At 52.3% G+C, this 20,837-nt stretch overlaps 1 protein-coding gene across 3 annotated transcripts in view; it reads left to right on the forward strand.

The window, feature by feature from the left end:
* AGPAT3 (1-acylglycerol-3-phosphate O-acyltransferase 3) overlaps positions 1 to 19,532 on the forward strand; it is a 92,181-nt gene extending 72,649 nt beyond the window's left edge. For all 3 annotated transcript variants that reach the window (XM_018051819.1, XM_018051810.1, XM_005675655.3), the window contains 7 exons: positions 3,619 to 3,788; positions 4,479 to 4,640; positions 5,397 to 5,550; positions 6,030 to 6,132; positions 8,767 to 8,842; positions 13,598 to 13,796; positions 14,358 to 19,532. In XM_018051819.1, coding sequence (XP_017907308.1) covers positions 3,619 to 3,788; positions 4,479 to 4,640; positions 5,397 to 5,550; positions 6,030 to 6,132; positions 8,767 to 8,842; positions 13,598 to 13,796; positions 14,358 to 14,446 — 953 coding nt within the window. In that variant the 3' untranslated portion in view covers positions 14,447 to 19,532. The remainder of the gene's footprint in view (positions 1 to 3,618; positions 3,789 to 4,478; positions 4,641 to 5,396; positions 5,551 to 6,029; positions 6,133 to 8,766; positions 8,843 to 13,597; positions 13,797 to 14,357) is intronic.

Below are 20,837 nucleotides of genomic sequence, written 5' to 3' on the forward strand. Positions count from 1 at the left end.
GCAGTAGAATGACAAGGTGAAGAATATGAAACAGGAGCTAAAGGAGGTAAGGAGAGCATGCAGGCTTATGAAACGGGTGTTGGACTCCTGTCCCTGAGGAGTGAATAAGGAGAAGCACTGTTGGAGGAGATGGTGGCTGAGAATTTTCCTGAAGGGAAAATTTAATGGTAAGGACTCAGCACTTTAACTACTGTGCCCCAGGTTCAATCCCTGGTCAAGGAAATAGATTTTTTAAGCCCCATGGCACAGCTGAAAATAAAAAATTGTCCAACTTGACCATGGGCAGAAGACTCATGCCTTCAGTCCTGTCTGCACATGTAGTCACCTGCCATCCACGGGGAGACAATATATCTCGAAACAGGCCGAGACACCCTCAGGCCATGCTGGCCATTGGTGGGACAGAGCCTCCTCAACACACCACCTTCCCACAGGTGGCTCTGCTGGACCCACTCTCCAGGGGGCTTGGAACATCTGCAGAGGGCTGCCTGTGTCTGTCTGTCTAAAAGCTGGTTCCTCCTCGTGGCCCCCACCTGGGCCAGACCTCTTGTTCTGGCCAGAAAGGCCCGGGTCCTGAGCGCTGCCAGGTGAGGGTGTGCACTCACCGTGGCTTGTTCACAATAGCCAGGAGGTGGAGATGGCATCCATGTCCATCAACAGACCAGCGGACAAGCAAAATGCCGTCCATATGGACAATGGAGTACTACTCAAGAGGAAGGAAATCCTGCTGTTTGTGACAATATGGATGAACCTGGAGGGGATGACACAGAGGGAAACCAGGCAGTCGCGGAAGGACCAACACTGCCTGATTCCTCCTTCGAGGGATCCACATGGCCAGGCTCAGGGAAGCGGAGCAGAGAACGGTGGTGGCCGGGGCTGGGGGAGGGGCAGTGGTGAGCTGCGGTCAGATGGGTGGGAAGTGTCTGTTACCCAAGAGGAGTGAGTTCTAGAGCCCGCTTAGGGCCTGGAGCCCACAGTTAACAGGACCGCACTGTGCACTTGGATATCTGCGCAGAGGAAGGCCTCAGGTTGATAGTCCTTACTGTGATAAGGAAGGACGTCTCCTCGTTCCCAAGCAAACTGCTCTAGAGGCAGCAGCCTCAGCCACCGGCTCTTCCTTGACCAGCTGACACATGGAGGCTTCCCAGAAGGAAGCCAAGGAGGCGCAGGAGCAGGCCGTCACCAGGCTGCTTGTGGGTCTGTCCCAGCCCTGGGCCCCCGCCACCTGGGGAGGGGGTGTGAGTGGGGGCGTTGGCAAGTCCCCGGCAGCCACCTGTGCTTTCAGAGGGACAGGTCAGCCTAGCCTTGGGCCTCTTTTTTCTTAAATAGCAAAAAGGAAGTGAAATTCACCCACTTAGAGTGTGGAGAAGCTTTCCCCATGTTCCCCCCACCCCCCGCCATCTCTCCCCTACCAAGCCCCACAGTCACTGGTCTACTTCCTGTCCGCATGGCTTTGCCTGTTTTGTGTGGTTCACGTGATGGAATCATGCACTGCGTGGGCGTTGTCTGACTCCCCTCACTCAGGGCTCCGTGCTTCCTGGGTTCATCTGTGTCCTGCTGTGTGTCAGGCCCATGTTCCCACTTCGGCTGAACGGTGCTGCCCTGTATGGACGTGCGCTGCCCGTTTCTTCATCACTTGTCGCCCTTCTGGGCTGTTTCCACCCTCTGGCTTTGTGAATAACACTGCCACGAACATCCATGTTCAAGTTTCTACACTGACATCTGCTCTCATTTCTACTGGGCATCTCCCTGGTGGTGGAATTGCTGGGTTATCTGGTTGCTCTGTTTGGAGCATAGACGCAGCTGCCCTGTTTAGCTGACATCCCCACCTGCAGCATTGGGCGTCCCAGGGCCTCTGATCCTCGCTGGCACATGCTATGTGTTGTCCATCTATTGGATGACAGCCATCCTGTGAGTGTGACGCAGTGTCTGCCTGTGGCTTTGGCCTGCACTTTCCTGGTGACCAGAGATCCCAAGCGCCTTCTCATGTTGGCCATCTATAAATCACCCTTGAACAATGTCTGTTGAGGACCTCTTGTCTTTCTATTCCTTTATTCACAACTTGAATGTTGGATGGAAGTGGCCGGGCTATCCCAGGGGCATAGTTTGCCCCTGTTGGTGGGCCTCCATCTCCTCAGGGCCCTGGTCCCTTGATGGAGCTTATGGTGAGTGTGTCCTGGAGCTGATCCCTTCATGGCCCTTCCTCTCCATGGTTTGAGAGTGTGCAGGTGTCGTCTCAGAACTGGCCTTCCATCCAGTCCCACCTCATGTAAAAGAGGAATTTAAGACCCCAGTACATGGGAAGAGCTGTGTGTCTCCCCACTTCTGCCTGGGCTGGTGGGGACCTTCATTGGGAAGGAGAAGCCAGCCCCCATGTCAAGTCCCATCCTGCCCCCCGGCAGCCTCTGAGGAAGCCACAGTTGTCTCCTGCCAACAGGGGAAGCAGGCCGGGAGCCCACTGTCAAAGTGCTGGGCAGTCCTGCCTCTTCAGCCTTCCCAGGGCTGGTCCTCTCTGAAAACCGATGGGTTGGTATCCAGCATGGAAAGGACAGGCCCTCTGAAATCAGTCCTGAGCCTGGGAGCTACACTTCACGGTCTGAGGCCACCCTTCTTAGGATGCCTGGCCTTGGTGGGTGTGACATTGCCTGGCTGGGTGCCCACTGCCTCCCCAGCCGCCTCATCTGGGCACAGAATGTGTGCTGCCCCATGGGTCCAGAGCACGTGTGAAGGCCATAGTCGCACATGATGATACAGGTGTCCACCTCAACCCTATGTAAAGAGTAGCGTGGATAAGAGTAACAGTGCTTAATACATCTCAACCAAAGACCCCCCAGAGGGGGACTCTGGTTTTATTCACTTACTTCTGTATTTTGGAGCTTCCTCTGAAACTTTCCACAGAGCCCCGGACTTAGTTTTGGGGGGCTGAGATTGGAACTCCACCACTTTTTCTCTGAGCTTTGGGAATAATAATAACAATAACTCAAGTTGTCTGCTACAATCTGATGTCATTTTTAGGCAGAGTGCCTGGTATACAGTTGGTATTCAATACCTTGTAATGAAATAATAATAATATAATTATGGTGCTGTATTCTCTTAATAAGTGAATGTCTTGTTCACCATCTCATCCAATGGGTTATTTGATTTTTAAGAAAAGTGAAGATCTGATTTTTAAAAATATATATTTCAAATTAAGTCCTTTAGATATGTTGATTACAAAAAAAAATCCACCTAAAATGGGTTTCCTCTTCCATTTCTTCTGTTTTTTTTTTTTTTTGGGGGGCTGCTCTGGGTCCTTGCTGTGGCACACGGGCTTCCTCTAGTTGCTGTGCGCCAGGGGCATGTCCTCTGCATTGCAAGATGGATTTCTAACCACTAGACCGCCAGGGAAATCCCCCATTTTTTCTGCTTCCATTTGACTTCTCCCCTGACTTTTGCTTAGAGAGATAATTATAGGTTTAGAAAACTTAATTTATTACACACAAACCATCAAAACTCATTTCCAGCAGAAAATCCCAATCTGGGTGATACTGTGCAAGCCCCGCCCATGTCGGGGAGCAGGGAGGGAGGGCTGGCCGGAGCGTGGCAGTCTGCACCTGGCCAACGTCCCGCATGTGTCCACAGAGCTGGTCATGCTCCTGGAGTGGTGGTCGTGCACGGAGTGCACCCTGTTCACCGACCAGGCCACGGTGGACAGCTTTGGAAAGGAGCACGCAGTCATCATCCTCAACCACAACTTTGAAATCGACTTCCTCTGTGGGTGGACCATGTGCGAGCGCTTCGGTGTGCTGGGGGTGAGCAACATAGGGGTCCCAGGAGGGTGTGGGGTGAGCGACATGGGGTCCCAAGGAGGGGCTGGCATGGCTCCCTGGGGGGTCTGAAGTCTCCAGGGCTCTGAGTTTTCATTTGCTCTGTGTTTAGCCCCTGGTCCCTCTGAGCTAGGCGTGTGAGCATGGCTGACCACATGGGTTCTGGGACTGCAGGCTGCCCCAGGGCTCCCTCCTGAGATTTCCTTTGCAGTCCTTCCTCGTTGGCTCAGCTGCCTCAAATGAGAAAGGCTGAGGGGTCCCCTGCAGGGAAGCCCAGTGGGTGGTGGCCCTGACATCATCCTCAACAAGCCCCCAGCCTGGCAGCCAGAGCAGCCCTGAAGACCCAGTATACCCTCTAGGCTCCCCTCCTGCCCACGCACCCGCCTGCCAGCATCGGGCACCCTCTAGGCTCCCCTCCTGCCCACGCACCCGCCTGCCAGCATCGGGCAGCCTCTAGGCCCCCCTCCTGCCCACGCACCCGCCTGCCAGCATCGGGCAGATCTGCCCATGGATTCTCATCTAGCGGCACCTGCACGCTGGGGCCCTGCCCATCCCAGTGGCATCATGCTCAGTGTCAGGGTCTCCCGATGACAGCCAGTGCTGAGGGCTGCCTGCAGGGTGCTGCCCGTGGGGACTTCGTGGCCATGATGCACCAGCTGCTCCCCCTCCCTCCAGAGTTCCAAAGTCCTGGCGAAAAGGGAACTGCTCTACGTGCCCCTCATTGGCTGGACGTGGTACTTTCTGGAGATTGTGTTCTGCAAACGGAAGTGGGAGGAAGACCGGGACACCGTCATCAAAGGCCTGAAGTCCTTGGCCAACTACCCCGAATACATGTGGGTGAGTGAGACAGTGGGGCAAGGCCACACAAGCTGTGTTACCTTGGGCATCAGGAATGCAGCCCAGGTTATTAGTTGTAAAGCCAACAAGAGCCTCTGAGCTCCAGGGCCACGGCCCCGCCCCATACACCTGCGGGCTTGGGAACCCCTCTTAGACCACCTGCTTCCACCTGCCCCAGGTGGGCCCCGCACATCTGGGCTCACACTGAGGAGATCCTGCTGGGCTGAGTTGGGAGCACCCCTGGAATGTTAGTGGAGAGTCTGCCCAGGCACCCAGGCTGTTCTGTGGAGTCAGATGTCAGGACAAGCCCTGTGACCCACAGTCCTGTGGGTCAACGTGGACTTCAATTCCTAGAAGGTTTGCACTGCACTTAAAGCAGGCACCCTTCAAGCGCAGAGCAGGGCCTGGTGGGTCCTTTCTGACCCCTTGGTTGGAGTTTGACGAACAGCCATCTGAAATGATCGGTATCAATCGGTTTGAAATCAGTTCTTTCTGATTCTTCTTTCTGGTCTCTGACGGCAATTATTTGTGAACCGGCTGTTTATGTATTTGGTGTCTGTAACTCACATTGAGGCAGAGGGATGGAAGATTTTGTTTTCCACAAGCCACCCGAAGGCTGGCACCCAGGGACAGCGAGTCTCACTTCTCCAGGAAGTGTCTTTTCACTCCCTGGGAGTAGGCGCAGTGCTGCCACCATCTGTGTACAGGTGTGGCCGCAGCATCTCTAACTGGCCTCTGTCCCCCACCATGTCCTAGTTCCTCCTGTACTGTGAGGGCACACGCTTCACGGAGAAGAAGCACCGCGTCAGCATGGAGGTGGCCGCTTCCAAGGGGCTGCCCGTCCTCAAGTACCACCTGCTGCCTCGGACCAAAGGCTTCACCACCGCGGTCCAGTGCCTCCGCGGGACAGGTAAGAGCTGCCTGCCCTGACCACCACCAGTCCAGACTCCCAGCAAAGTGAGAAATGAAATCAGTGATTTGCCAGAAACCAAATCAGTGAGTTCTGTGTAAAATACAGAATGCCAGTGGCATTAAAAGGAGATCTGAGTTCGTGGATTTACATGTTGTAAGATTCTCGTGTCATTTTTTGAGGTGATAAAATACTAGTTATTGGAAAACAACTACAGTGATAATTTTAAAAAAGTATATACCTGAAAACCTTATAAAGGAAAAAATATATATCCAATTAATCCAAAAGGATGGCAAAATCAAAGAAAGGGACAAAGCACAGGATGGATAGGAAACAGCCAGACAGTAACTTTAAACACAAGTGACTCAACTAAACGCCCCAATGAGAGATGGGAACCCTCACAACGGGCATCCAGGTGGAGAGCCACGGTGGGCCAAGCTGCCGGATGTCACCTGTCACCCTCTGCGCCCTCCCTGCAGTCACAGCTGTGTACGACGTCACGCTGAATTTCCGAGGAAACAAGAACCCGTCTCTGCTGGGGATCCTCTATGGGAAGAAGTACGAGGCGGACATGTGTGTCAGGTCAGCTACTGCCACGGGCCGGGGCTGGCGGGGGCGGGGCCGGGGCTGGCGGGGGCGGGGCCGGGACCGAGCCAGCGTGCACCTTCTGCGCGGCTCCTCCCCTCTCCCGGATGCTCCCACGTGGAGGTGCTGGGGCATTCCACCCTCTAGGACCCGCGCATGGTGGGGCCCGTACAGAGCAAAGGAGGCTGCGTGAGGTACAGGCAGAAGGTTCCAGAAGCTCCAAGGGAGGTGTGATCCCTCCCCTTGGAGGGAGCAGAGGCTTTTGGGAAGAGGCTTTAGAGAGCTAAACCTTGGGCAGTGAGTAGACTTTTCATAGGCAGAAGGATGAGCTGGCCCATCCTCAGCGGCATGCCCATGTGGTCCCCTTTTCATGGTGTACAGCCATCTAGACCACCTGGGAGTGATGGTGGGGTCAGGGCCATGTCCTCGCTGAGTCGGCAGGCTCTGTCCTAGCCAGCCTGAACCCCCTTGGCTTAGAGGCAGCCAATACGGAGGCACCTCAAGCTGGGCAACACAGGGCTGCTTGGGATGGTGGGATCCATGTCTGTAACAAAAGATCAAGGCCGGGGACTAGAGTTGTGTGCAAGGTCTTCCTGTCTCACAGCCACACTCTGACCTCCATGTTTCTCTGCCTCAGGAAGAGAAGACAGATACCCACAAAGTCTGGCGGGGCGGGGGAGGGGGTGGTGGAGACACAGTAGTGGCCGCCAGGGGTTGATTTTTCCGGGGCCCTGTAGGTCCCCGTCCTCCTCAGGGAGCCCTTGAGGCAAATCTTGGTCTAGCCCCTGGGTAGTAAGGGGCTCTGGGCATCCCAGATGCCCATGGTCAGAGCCGGTGGGTGGAAAAGCAGCTGGTGGAGGGGGGACCTACCTGGTCCAGCTCCAGGCTGGTGCTCTCGCCTGCCCCCAAGCTGCACTGCCCTCGGCGTGGACATTCAGCTCCAGTGGGAGAGGACTGGTGCTGTAATCTGCTCTTTTTCTCCTTTGTTGCAGAAAATGAGGGGCTGTATTCAGTATCTTAATATATATATTCTTAGAATTTTGGAAAGTTTCAACTTACTGCTTTGTATTATGTACCGTTTGGGTGTTTTGGGCAAAAGCAATATTCCAATGAGTCCAGAACATATCTGTAATCAAATAAGTCAAGGTTCACATGACCCAGTGGAGTTTTGCTTCATTTTCCCATCCCCCTACTGAAGAAGATGCCCCAGGGGCCTGTGATTAGGCAGGGCCAGGGCCATGGGGATGGTGCCTTGAGGCTCTCCTGTGTCCATGCTGGCTCTTGGGGCCACCATCCTCAAAGTGGCTTGAGTCGACTCTAGGAGATAGTATTCATATTTGTCTCATCATTTAAAATTCTTACACATTTCATGCTTCATACAGCAGACACACAACAGAATCCGTATGTGGAATCCGTATGTGGTATCCGTATGTGCAATTAGGGGAGAACAGTCAGTTGAGTTTGATGCTGTGGGCAGTCACCTCTGCAGACAAACCTCTCCTGACTTCCTTTCCGTCCCGAGGTGGTGCCTGTGATGAGTCCTTCAAGTGGTACCTTTCTCCGTGTGGTCTGGGGACTCCTGCAGTGCCCCACACCTTCCGGGTCCACAGAGCTAAACCGTTTTGTTTACTAGGGGGTTAGCAGTCTTCTTCTGTCCTCTGAGTGCACAGCGGAGTCTCCTGGAGGCTGTGTGATGTGTGCTCAGACGTCTGATTGCGTGTGCTTGTAAAAATCCTGTTTTCATTTTGAATATGGTAATATGGATAAGTACAACCCACCAAAAACAAAGTTCTCAACTTTTAGAGGAAAAAAAAAAAAAAAGGTTGATATTCCTTCAACATAGGAGATTTGCCTCTGGCTGAAATTTCTCCTGTCTCTTCTCTCACCCTGGGCCCTCCGACATAGGCAGTCAGGCCCAGCAGCGGTCCGCTGGTAAAGTGCGCTCAGCGGCCCCTGCTGGCGATCCTGAGGTATTGCAGTGCCCTGGAAAGAGATCCTGGTGTTAACAGGTAGACACACCTCCCATTCTGGGGCTGGTAATTCAGCTGGTGATACGGTTTACACATAAGCCACTGTCCCAGTTGAAGTCAGCAGTTTGTTAGGTGAGATTAAATTTTCAAACTCTCTTTAGCTTTTCAGGCAAGTAGATTTCATTTGTGAAAGATGAAGTTTTCTTTGCCTCATGAAAGACACTCTCAGCGATGATCACATCCAAAGATGAACTGCAAGACCAAACCTCCTGCTGAGGCTAATGAACAGTCAGCCTGCCCAGTGGAGCTAACTGCTCCTGTCCATGGGGACACTCCTGAAGTGTCCCCGTGCAATGCTTCAGCGCTCCTGGACATTTGAAGCGCCTGCCGGGGCCCTTCATGATCCCCCACAGTCCTCCGAGGCACGGGACACTGCTCGAGGGAAAGTTACTTTGATGTTTGTGTGTTCTTAGAAATTGAGAGTCAGATTTGAATAGAAAAGGCAGGACTTTGAATAGAAAAGGCAGGACTTCATAAACTGTACCAGGAGAAGGTAAAGGGGTCTCACAGAAGTTCCTGATGCACAAGAAGTTACTTTTCCCTGTTTCAGTTTGATATCATCTGGTAATTCACTTTGCTTTCAATCTTCTTAATGAAACAGGAGATTTCCTCTGGAAGAGATTCCACTGGATGAGAAGGAAGCAGCTCAGTGGCTTCATAAACTGTACCAGGAGAAGGTAAAGGCGCCCAGCTCCCCCCACCTCCACCCCTACCCCTGGGGTCTCACAGAGGTTCCCAAGGGGCAGCTAACAGGGCAGGCAGGTAGTGCGCCGACTGCCTCTAGAGACAGGCATGCTGTGCCACTCTCAAATTCTTCTTTCCAATCCTTTTCTGCGCCTTTCATTTTTCCTAACTTTCAAGAAATTAACGAACTAGAGAAAAGTATACTGGATATCACAGTGCTTGTATAACCATTGCCAATAATACCACATTTGTTTCATTTTGTGTGTGTAACAGAAATTATAGGTATGCAACACACATTATATGTGTGTGTGTGTATACATATGATTTAATATGTAAAAGACACACTATAGATGATAGGACAGCCTTCTTGGTGACCCCACCCAGCCCCTCCTCCATTCCCCTGACATGTCTCACCCCTGACTCTTCGGTTTGTTTTATACACACAAACATACAGGGCACTAGGTTCTCATCTTCAGCAACAGAGAGGCTCAGATAATCAGAAAGCCCTTCTAGTATAAAACACATACCCTTTTATAAGGGTTTTAACCAAGTAACAGGAGCTTCCCAGGTGGTGCAAGGGCAGAGAGTCCACCTGCCAATGCAAGAGACACAGGTTCCACCCCTGGGTCGGGAAGATCCCCTGGAGTAGGAAATGCAGCCCACTCATGTCTTCTTGCCTGGAGAATCCCATGGACAGAGGAGCCTGGTGGGTTCCTGGTGTCGTAGAGAGTCAGACATGACTGAGCCCATGTGCAGCGGCAACCAAGTAATGTATGAAACATAAACCTTCAGAGGAATTTAAGCAAACTTTTAAAACTAAAAAATAAAATGCACATCCTTTTAAATGCACTGACAAGTGCTAAAAAAGAGTAAGGGACCTCTCTCAGGAGCAAAAGAGGACGTGGGACTGGGAGTCAGCTGGGAAGGCTGTGAGTGGAAGCTCGCGGAGTCTGTTGGTCTGCCCACCCTGTGGTCTTACAGAAACAAAAGACATGGATTTGACCTCACTCGGGGCTGGAAGTTAGAACTGAAGACCCTAATGAAGCTGGGACCCTGTTGGACTTTCATCCTCATGGAGGCTAAACTGGAAAATGAACCTGCCAGCACAGGGAGTGACTTTGAAGCTTACCTTTCCCCTGTGAGTCTTGAAACATCTCCCTGGTGATTCATAATCACAGCACTGTCCTTAAACAGGCGGGGGATTGACGTCATACTAACAACATAGTTCAAGAACAAAATCAAAATATCAGCATAAAAAAGTGGCTCCAGGTGAATCTCTCCAGAGTTCCTGAGAGAAGTACACATAAAGCTAGACGAGCACGACTCCAGGCTCAGCTGCTGAGACTTCTGCTGGAGACACGCTCGTAACCGGGACCCGCCACGCGCAAGCACGACAAGCAGACAGAAAATTAAACCCTCCCGAAACTTCAGCTTTGGAACTACCACCAGGCAGAGACTCAGGTCAGCTTGCTTGAAATGACTAAGCAAAAAGGAAGGGACTGAGGACTTCCCTGGCGGTCCAGTGGGGAAGAATCCGCCTGCCAATGCAGGGGTCATGAGTTCAGTCGTGGTCCAAGAAGATTCCATGTGCCTTGGGGCCACTAAGCCCATGTGCCGCTACTGAGCTCGTGTGCCACAACGACTGAAGCCTGTGCACCCTAGAGCCCATGCTCTGCAACAAGAGAAGCCACTGCAATGAGAAGCCCGCACACCGCAGCCAGAGTCGCCCCCAACTCACCTCAACCAGAGAAAGGCCGCGTGCAACAACAAAGACCCAGCACAGCCAAAAATAAAAATTAACAAATATTTTTTTAAAAGAAGAAGGGATTGAAAACCAAAGAGTAAGACCGATCAAAAATGGAACAGATTTGAGGAAAAACCAAGTAAGATATACAGGCATGAGAAATCTAGTAATTGACAGTAAAATCTTAGTTAACAGATTAGATAGAAGATTTGATACAGCTACAGAGAGAATTAGAAGCTGGAATCAAGACTGCTGCGAGAAATATCAACAACCCAGATATGCAGATAACACCACCCTCATGGCAGAAAGTGAAAAGGGACTAAAGAACCTCTTGAAGAAAGTGAAAGAGGAGAGTGAAAAAGCTGGCTTGAAATTCAACATTTAAAAAATTAACATCATGGCATTTAGTCTCATCAGTTCATAGCATATAGAAGGCGGGAAAGTGGAAGCAGTGACAGACTTTATTTTCTTGGGCTCCCAAATCACTGCAGATGGTGACTGCAGCCATGAAATTAAAAGACGCTTGCTCCTTGAAAAGAAGGCTATGAAAAACCTAGACAATGCAGAGACGTCACTTGGCTGACAAAAGTCCATATAGTCAAAGCTACAGTTTTTCCAGTAGTCATGTAAGGATGTGAAAGTCGGACCATAAAGAAGGCTGGGCACTGAAGAACTGATATCGAGTTGAGGTGCTGCAGAAGACCCCTTGAAGAGTGCCTTGGACTGCAAGGAGATCAAACTAGTCAGTCCTAAAGGAAATCAGTCCTGACTATTCATTGGAAGGACTGGTGCTGAAGCTGAAACTCCAATACTTTGGCCACCTGATGCGAAGAGCCAACTCATTGGAAAAGACCCTGATGCTGGGAAAGACTGAAGACAAAAGGAGAAGAGGGTGGCAGAGGATGAGATGGTTAGATAGTACTACCGACTCAATGGACATGAGAGGAAACTCCAGGAGATAGTGAAGGACAGAGAAACCTGGTATGCTGCAGTCCGTGAGGTCCCAAACAGGTGGATACAACTTAGCAAATAACAACAACAAAGGTTTTGAGGAAATTACTCAGCACATATCACAGGGGAAGTGAATACATAAAAGGAAAGTTAAAAGATCCAGAGGCTAAAAAGATGTCCAGAATGTAACAATTAGAGCATTCAGAGGATAAGGTGGGAACAATGACGAAGAGCAGTTGTCAGGGATAACCATAAAACCTCCAGAGTTGAAGAACATGGGTTTTGTCAGGTTCAAGAAACACAAGTCAGGGATGGGATAGATTAAAATAATGTATGTACATACATATGTGTACACATGCACACAAATATACATGAAATAGAATAAACAGAGAACAAAAAAAATAATAACAGCATAAACTATTTAAGCAGAAAACAAAGCTACAAAAGAGGAATCCGGTGCACCGAAAGATTTTCTTTAAACATATTAATAAAATGGAAAACCTTGGGCAAGGCTGACCAATTAAAAGAAGGAATACAGTGTGTGCCCGTCCCATGGTGGGTGGGCAGAAAGACGTGTGCATGAGGGTGCAAAGGAGAGTGTGTCTCTGGATCAGGGTTAGTTTTTAAAAGTTGGAACCTCTTACAAAGAGTGATATCTCCCAGCAACAGTATTTGCTTATTTAGCAGGAAGTGAGAAATAATCTAAAAGTGCATTATTAGAAAATAGATACATTATGTTTATTCATTTGCTGGGATACAGTTAGAATGAATGAACTGCATGCATATTCTTAGTCTAACTGAATCTTGAGAAAGCAGGTGTATGAAAAGCAGACTGCGGTAGGCGTGTGGTGTGATGCTACTCACAGAAAAGCACACGGCACAGGAGCGGTCCCAGACACTGTCATAGAGGTGCCCGTGCACGGGGTGCAGGCGTAAACCCTCCTGGGGAAGGAGAGCACGCTGGCCTTTGGGTGTATGAGGAATGGCTGACAGGTCGGGACGGGAGAGACTACCACCATCTGCATCGTCTGCTTAGGGGCAGGCGGGCAGAGGGGAGCGGGCTGAACGAACGGGCTTGAAAATGTTCTGGAACCCCACGGGAAGGGCCCTTGGGGTGGGGGTGGGGGGCACGTGTGGGCACCCTGAGGTATCCTCATAGATGTAAGGGTCGCAGCTGCTCCTGAGCTCTCAGGCCTATGGCGCCCGCCCCATGCCCCCTGGGTTGGCAGGGGCAGCTGGTGTCTGACCACACATTGGAAGAGGCTGTGACACTGGGTATTTGTCAAGACCCCTGCCCTGTTTTTAATGAAATGCCAAACACAGCTGAAGAAGCTAAATGCAGAAAATAAAAAAGAAAAAGGTGAGAGGTGAGACCCAAGCCCCTGAGGTGATTAAGATCATGTGGGTGTTCTTTCCAGACTTGGTCCCAGACACATGCCTCGTCATACATGTTTTTATTTATATGGAATTGTATGGCACTTAGGTTCTTCAGAAAACCCAGACTATCGTGAGTGTAGGTGCTTGCTGGCATGTGATGTGTCACAGCCGCAGAGAAGTCTATCTCGGCTGCTCAATCAGGCAGCTGCCGCTCGATGTTTAGCGTGGCCCCATCTCCCTGTCGAGGACGCTTTCACGTCCCCACCTGCTCCCTGTCCTGCCATCATTAGCTGCCAGGACACGAAGGAAGGAGAGGTTAAGCAGCTTTCTGTGCATGACACAGCTGGCGGGCCATGGACTCCCAGCAGCGGTGGCTGCCACCCTCGCTCTGGAGGTGTCGCCAGAGATGGTGTGGGGCCTGGCAGACCCTGCAGTCCTGGGGCTTGGAGGTGCCTACTGTGTGCCAGGCATGGGCTGATCATTTTCCTAGGAAACTTGCCTGATCGAAGGGTTTATGTTTCTCAAGCTTTCCATATAAGCCAACCACAGATGAAGGTCACGTCATCTTCATCCCGTGGCCCGTGTCATGTGGCCCCTCCACTTCAGGTAGAGTCATTTCTCGCTTTTGGGTTATGACAGCAGCACATGACGGCCACTGTTCGGTTGACTCTTCCAGGATGCACTGCAGGAGATATATAACCAGAAGGGTGTGTTTCCGGGGCAGCAGTTCAAGCCCGCCCGCCGGCCGTGGACGCTCCTCAACTTCCTCTCCTGGGCCACGCTCCTCCTGTCTCCTCTCTTCAGTTTCGTCTTGGGCGTCTTTGCCAGTGGATCCCCCCTCCTGATCCTGACGTTCCTGGGGTTTGTCGGGGCAGGTAATGAAGGAGAATGATGGCGCGGCTCAAGGGTGGGAGCCTTCGGTGTGCTGGTGGCCATGCCCAGGCCTGGAGACGGTCACCTGGCAGCTGGGGTCCAGCCCGAGCCTTGCCAGCCTCAGAGAGCAGCTCTGACCATTGAGGCACAGGGCCATCTCTCCAGAAAGCTGGCCAGCCGGCCTGCCACCTGCCTGGCATCTTGGGCCAAGAGCTGCGTGGGGAGGGTCCTGGCCACTGGGTTTGCACTTGGGCAGTTGGGGGCATGGGCTGGCATGCTGGGCCGAGGTTCCCCAGGACACTGCCATCGCTTGCGCTGTAGCAGACTCAGGGGCACTAAGTGTAGGGCACTGCAGGCCTCAATGGGCCCACACCTACTGCTGCTCCCCGCTACCCAACCCCACAGTCTGACTGGGTGGGAGAAGGGCAGAGGACCCGCCCCTCGCCCCCAGGAAAGTCTGAGGTCAAAGGCAGCCCCCCCCCACCCCCGCCACCCACCCAAAACGACTTTTCCAGCTTGATGGCAAGGCGATCAGCTAACCTAGCCTTTTTCCTGTTTTAAAGCTTCCTTTGGAGTCCGCCGACTAATAGGAGTGACTGAAATAGAAAAAGGCTCCAGCTATGGAAACCAAGAATTTAAGAAAAAGGAATAATTAATGGCTGTGATTGAACACACATAACCTGACGGTGGTATCCAATTAACTCAATTAAAAACAACAACACATCTAGAGCGGGAAAAAAAGACACTTAGAAACTATTTTTCTTATTAACTGGTGACTAATATTGACCAATAAAACTTGAGCCAAGAGTAAAGCGGTCGGCAGACCTGCAGATGGAGACGCCAGCCTCGCCCCTGCGCAGGAGAGCCAGGCTGGGCGCCTGCTCTGGGGGGCGGCCGCTCCCGTCCCCCAGGGATACGGGGGCTCACCTGGCCCGAGGGAGGCTTTGGAAACGTTCTCTTCTCGCGCTTAGATCCCGTTTTCGGTTTTTATCAATTTTCTTGGGAATTTCCCCCGGCCCTCGCCTCTTCCCCTGCACCCCCTGCGGACTCTCCACCCTGCTCCCGCTGAGAACTGTGTGCCTGGGTCCCCAGGCCCCCAGAGCACCTACAGGCCGCTACCAGCCCGCACCCGGCCTCCGGGCGGCGGGGACGTGGCCTGGCGAAAAGCACACTGGGCGGGGCTGCGACGGGACACGCCCCCTCCCCCAGGAGCGCCTACCTAAACCTGCCTGCTGACACCTTGAATCCGTTTTAAAGCGAGTGGAGCCAGCGAAAACGTGGTGAGATGTCGAATTCTGCCCATGCCCGGAGCTTAGCTCCGGTCCCCCTTGCTCCCGGCGGACAGCGGCCTTTTCATCCCACCGGGGGCAGGGCCGCAGGGGGCCGGCCCCCCACCCCCGGCAGGGCCGGTGCGCCAGGGGCGCTATGCAGGGCTGGCAGGTACTTTGAAAAGGCGGTGCAACATCACCCTGTCTTCTAAAGGTGATTGGAGACTGTTCACTCGGAGCTTTTTAGAGGTTTTGTTTTCACAGTTGACCTGGTGGAAACCAGAGGTGGGGAGCCTTCCCCACTCCGTCACCTCCCTTCCAAGCAGGTGCGTGTGTCCTGGAGAATGCTGGCCTTTTGGGGGAGGCAGGGGAGTCCCTAGTGTCCAGGCAGCATCCTCTCCAGCCTGCAGCCAAAGGGAGGTGTTTCGTGCACTCTCGGGCCTCTTGGCCTGGCGGGGCTGGAAGCCTTGGGGTTGCCCAGCAGGGTGGGCGTGGGCCGCCCCTTCAGCTTCGCCACCCGCCTGCATCCGACTTTCTTCTTAAACTTTCAACTTGCTTTTTTAAAGTCACACTCCCCTCATCTTTTTTAGCAAGGGAAAGAAAAAAATGGGTGTTATCTCTGCTGTCCTGTAACCAGCATTCAGAATAGAGGCAGGTTGAATTTTCTAGGGGGGAAAAAAACAAAAGAAGAATGGGCAAAATTATAAACCAAACTGGAAAAAATAATTATGCATTGGCCCTAAGTCTGAATTCTGGGGAGACCTGTGGAAACAGCAGATTGCCTTTACAGGGATACTATTGAATTCTGGGTCGGTGACCTTGGTGATGGCACTGCTCGCTCACAGTGACTGTGAAGGCACACACGTCCTCTCAAGGCTGGGCACTGAGACAGAGTGGAAGGCAGCTACCCTCTGCCACAAAGCTTGCCTCCCGCTTCCCTTCAGGCGTGGAGCCTGACACGCAGTAAGGCCACTTCCACTTGGGTGAGCGGCTCCCTTAGATCTTGTTTTTCTTCACACAACATGCTGCTCACCTGTGTGTGTGTGTGTGTGTGTGTGATTTGCTAATCCACTCATCCCTGAAGAGCTTAAAGAAAGAAGTTGAAGGGCACTACTGTGAAGCTACATTACCTGGAAAGTGCAAATTTAGATCTTTTACCATTTAATTAATAGTTCTTGCTTCCCAGCTAAGTTCCCTCCCCTTGAAACTGATACACAATATGTCAATTCTATACTGAGTCAGTAACCACCTGTGAAGACTCCTGGGTGAATGGAGATTGAGACCATGTGTAGGTTTTAAATCTCAGTGACTTCCTTCTGATTTAACGAAGATTAGCTTGTGCATTTGAATACCAAGCCCTTTGAGAGCAATAAAAATTACACCATGAATGTTTGCTTTTTTTTTTTTTTGGAGGGGTGGATCTTGCTTTTCATCCACTTCAGAGGGAAGAGGGGGAGGCTCCTTTAGTTTTTCTAAATTAATAAATCTCAGAACAGTGCTTTTCTTATTTATTTTCCTTTAACTCCTTTGTTACTGATGTTCTCATTGTCCCAAATCAGGCTGAGTGTTGGGACGGTCCTCCTGGTCACAACCAGGGAGGGTGTACTCCAAATTCAACACACGTGGCCCCAGGTTGGGTCGGGTGGGACCAGGAATCCACGGCGTTGGCTGACCGCTCTGCCAGGGGAGGGGTTTGCTGAGCCTCTGGGGGTGTAGCTCTGTTGCTGCAGCAGCTTCCAGAGCCAGCCCCACTCCCGCTGGAGAGAGGAAAGGCAGCAGCTCCAGGCCTTGGGTCCCTCCCACGGGTGCCCTCTGAAGGCCAAGTTCTGAGTCCAGGCCGCTGGATGGTGTATTTCTCAGCTCAGGCCCCGGCGGCCTGGACTCAGAACTCGGCACACGTGTCCTGGTGCCGCCTGGCAAGTAGAGTCTGGGTCCTGGGCCCTCCTTGTGTGTCCAGCTGTCCCTCTGGGGGGCTCCAGGGGCTTCTAGGGTGCCTGCAGCACTGTGACCTTGTGACAGGCACCCCTCAAGGTCCTGTGACAGCCCTGGAGCAGGTGAGCAGATGCTGGGGAAAGGCTTACCTGCTCAGGGACTTTTAACCCCAAAGAAGTGACCCTGGTCATCAGCTCCTTGGTGACAGTGTGCTGGGTGCACAGCCCTGTCTGAGCCACAGCCCCTCGCTGAGCAGCAGAGTCAGATTGAAGAGATGGTCTCTGTATGAACTGCTCAGTCATGACTTGAATCAGCGACATGAGTAGTACTTGCTTGTGAAGGTGACGCAGGCGTGACCGCCTGCCAGGGGAGCTTGGAGTCTCCGCCTTGTTCGCCCGGTCACCCCCGACCCCTGTGTGCGCCATGGCCTGAGCTGTTTCTCACTCTAACTCAGTTGCTGAGCACCGCCGTCCACCTGCAGAAGAGTGGTGCACGCAGTTACGTACAGGTCAGGTGCTGTCTCCAAGCTGTCCACACCCGTGTGACCCCCGTTCGTGTCAGGTTTGAAGAACAAGTCCCCCTGCACGTTGCTTTGTCTCTGCCTGAGACACCTAGAGACAAGCCACATAGAGTCTTCGGAGCCCGGCTGATTTTCAGCTGAGCTGACCGACCCTTGTGTACTGTGCGCTGTGAGTTTCTCACCACAGCTGCACGCAGCCCTGGCATGCACCGTGGCATGCAGCCCTGGCATGCATGGCAGGTAGTGGTGCCTTGTGGTTTCCCCTGGCAGTGTAACCAGGCTTAGGGGTTAAAACCATCAGCCCAACGTGCCCACCTGCTTCCCTCTCAAGACAGCATGTCCCCCCTCCACGTGCCTGCCCCTTTCTAACAAGTTATCTCCCAAGCAAAGGCAAGCCTCTCCCCAGTGCCCTTGGGGCCAGCCACACCCCTGACACCCCCGGACTTGTCCTGGGCCGTGAGTGGTGCTGCAGGCAGGCAGACTTTCCTGTGGGTTCCACATCCTTGCATGTCAGGGCCAGGACACAAATACGCTGGGACCTTTTTTGGGTAGGTGATGTCACACTGCATTCTGCTTGATGCAGGGGTGGACATGCATGAGTTGAGTTCACCCCCAGCACTGGCTACTAGCTAATTCAGTGCAATAGAGGCATTACCACAAACGTACGGGAAGGAAATAAGAGCCCTCGGGGGAACCCAGGAACTCAGGGCAGTTGACTCCAGTCAGGCTGGCGGCAGCCGCACCCTCCTTTCAAAGACAATTGAATTGCTTTAAAATTTGAAGCTTTGTGATGACAAGTTTACTTGGAGTTTTCTTTTCCTATAAACTCTTCAGTTTCTTAACTTTTTGTTTGCAAAAGTATTTAGGACAGAAGTTGAACTGTGAATGAGATACTGAAATGCACTAAATTGTGTTAAACTGGAGTTACTTGATGCCATGAAGAAATGCATCTGATCTGCTTGTATTTATTGTCTCAGAATTGTATGTGGTGACAATCAAATGTTACTTGCCTACATACCAGGAAATTCAACTGGCTTCTGAATCATAATGATCGTCAGCAAGTACTGTAACTGTAAATGAAAATCTCTCTCTTTGGAAAACAACACAATCCATCGACCGAAACGTGTGGGACAGATGTCAGCGTTCTTTTTCCATTATTGATCCTCTGCCGTACCTGACCGTTGGCCAGCTTCAAAGGGTGATAAATTGTATACAGGGTGCAAATGTATTATATGAATGCTTCCTTTTGTACACTTCGTTTTTACAATTTTGCTACAGCTTTGTGTAGTGGAGGAGAGTGGGTATTTTTGGTCTATGGGAGCCTGTCGGGGGTGGGGGGTGGGGGTGGGAGCTAACTTCGACTCTAAACGTCTGTATCCCGCGAGAACTGGCTGCACTTGCCGTGTGCTGCAAAGATCGCTTTGTACTCGGGTGTGCTCCAGCCTGCCTGAATGGCAGTATTTTCTAGATAGAATGCTGTGGGTGTCATGCTTGTTTATTAAAAATTGCTGCTGTGAAAGAGAGGGATAAAATATCCAAACTATGAGACAGTGACTGCCTGCCTCCTCCTGTTTCTGTGCTGCTGGCCCGCGGAGGGTTTTCCCTGGGCACTTCCTGGCCCTTGGGTTCCCTGCCTGCAGGCACCCTGAGGCTTGGACTGTTTCTCGAGACCATCCTGTGATGACACTCTCTGAGCCTCCCCCTCTTGTGAAAGTTGCTTTTGGAAGGGAACTCAGGCAGAGCGATGGTCAGGCGAAAGCAAGGCAGAAAGATCAGCTGGTGCCTAAAGCATGCTCACTGACCCCTCTGCCTAAAAACCAGTCTGAAAAGCCATCTAGGACAAAAGGGTTTCCAAAGTAGGCATGTATATATCAAAAACTATTTTTTTGTAAAAGCAAATTCACTCTGTGGAGAAAACCCAGGAACCCTTCTTTATAAAGAAAAAAACTCTTGTCAGAACCAAGAGCTATTCCAGGGTCTGATTTGTCTGTCTTGTGAAAATAAATTGAGCTAAAAGACTCATGGTGTCACTTATGCTCTGGGCAAGGCCCCTGAAGACATGCCTCTCTGCTCTGGGGCCGGTGCCAGCAGTGGGCATCCACCCTGAGACCTGGGAAAGCCGGGCTCCACTAGGTTCTCCTGACCCGAACGTGTCTACCCATGACTTGGCTTTGCAAGTATATCCTAAACTCAGAGAATGTGTGGACCAGCACATGCCTACAGGCCCCCCCCATACACATGTGTACTGGTGCACGTGCACACACACACACATACACACACACACACACAGGTACACACATATCCCAGATAGCAAGGGGAGAGCTTGAGGTGGTCATGTAGGAACAGCCCCATTAGGAAATGGGATGAAACTCTAAGCCTGCCCTGGGGGCTCCCCTGCCCCGTGTCTCCTCCCTGCACAGAGCCTGAGCACAGCCTGGGCCAGGCAGTTGCACAGGTGAGGGTTTGAAAGTGCTCCCTAGAGGCTGAAACCTCAGTGGGGAGTTGGAAGTGTCCTGTGGTAGCTTGGAGGAAGGGGGCGAAGATGGGCTGTCTCTGGGCTCCAGTTCCACCGACTGGCAGGGTGTTCCACTTATAGGAGCCAGACCTCCTGCCAGGGCTTGGAGACTTAGAGGGACTCTGGATGCTGTGGGTCTGAGAACCCCGGGGCGGGGAACGCTGTCTGGGAAGGCACAGCACACCTGCCCTGAGGGCTCTCCACCTCCCCTGGGGTCTGGGTCACCACTCAGGACTAGGAAGCTCTGGATCATAGTCCCCACAGACTGTGCTAAAATGTTACCACTTACTGGTAGAGGATTTTAGTGACATCTCTGATTAAACGATCGGTCCCTCCTGCCCAGGACTATGTAAGAAAACCTGACCCACTGGGCCAACCCACGGCCATGGATGTGCCGTCAACCCTATGAATGGCAGGGCGGGAGCTGCCGCCTCAGGCCCCTGCCTTCTGGATGCCACACGGAGCTGTGCAACTGTCTCAGGATGGCCCTTCAGTGCCTAAAGCCAGCCGGGCAGGTGGGAGTTGTCGGCCCCTCCTCCTGCTCAATCCCTTTTCTGTGGCTTCCAACCAGAACAGAGGCTGAGACCAACCTGCCCGCCCCTCTTCAGTGAGAGACTTGGGAGAGGGAGGTGGGTGCTGTGCGTCCTGGTAAAGCTCAAGGTCTGGGGGAGTGTGCCCTGCACGGAGCTGCTCCCGGGCTCAGGGGTTTGGAGAGACGCCCACCTTCCAGTGTGAGAGGTACGTAGTCCAGACACCCCTCCTTGGCCTCGCTGGCCTGTCTCCTGGGGACAGCCCAGCACATCTGTGG

Source organism: Capra hircus, chromosome 1, assembly GCF_001704415.2.
Source record: "Capra hircus breed San Clemente chromosome 1, ASM170441v1, whole genome shotgun sequence".
NCBI classification, from domain to species: domain Eukaryota; kingdom Metazoa; phylum Chordata; class Mammalia; order Artiodactyla; family Bovidae; genus Capra; species Capra hircus.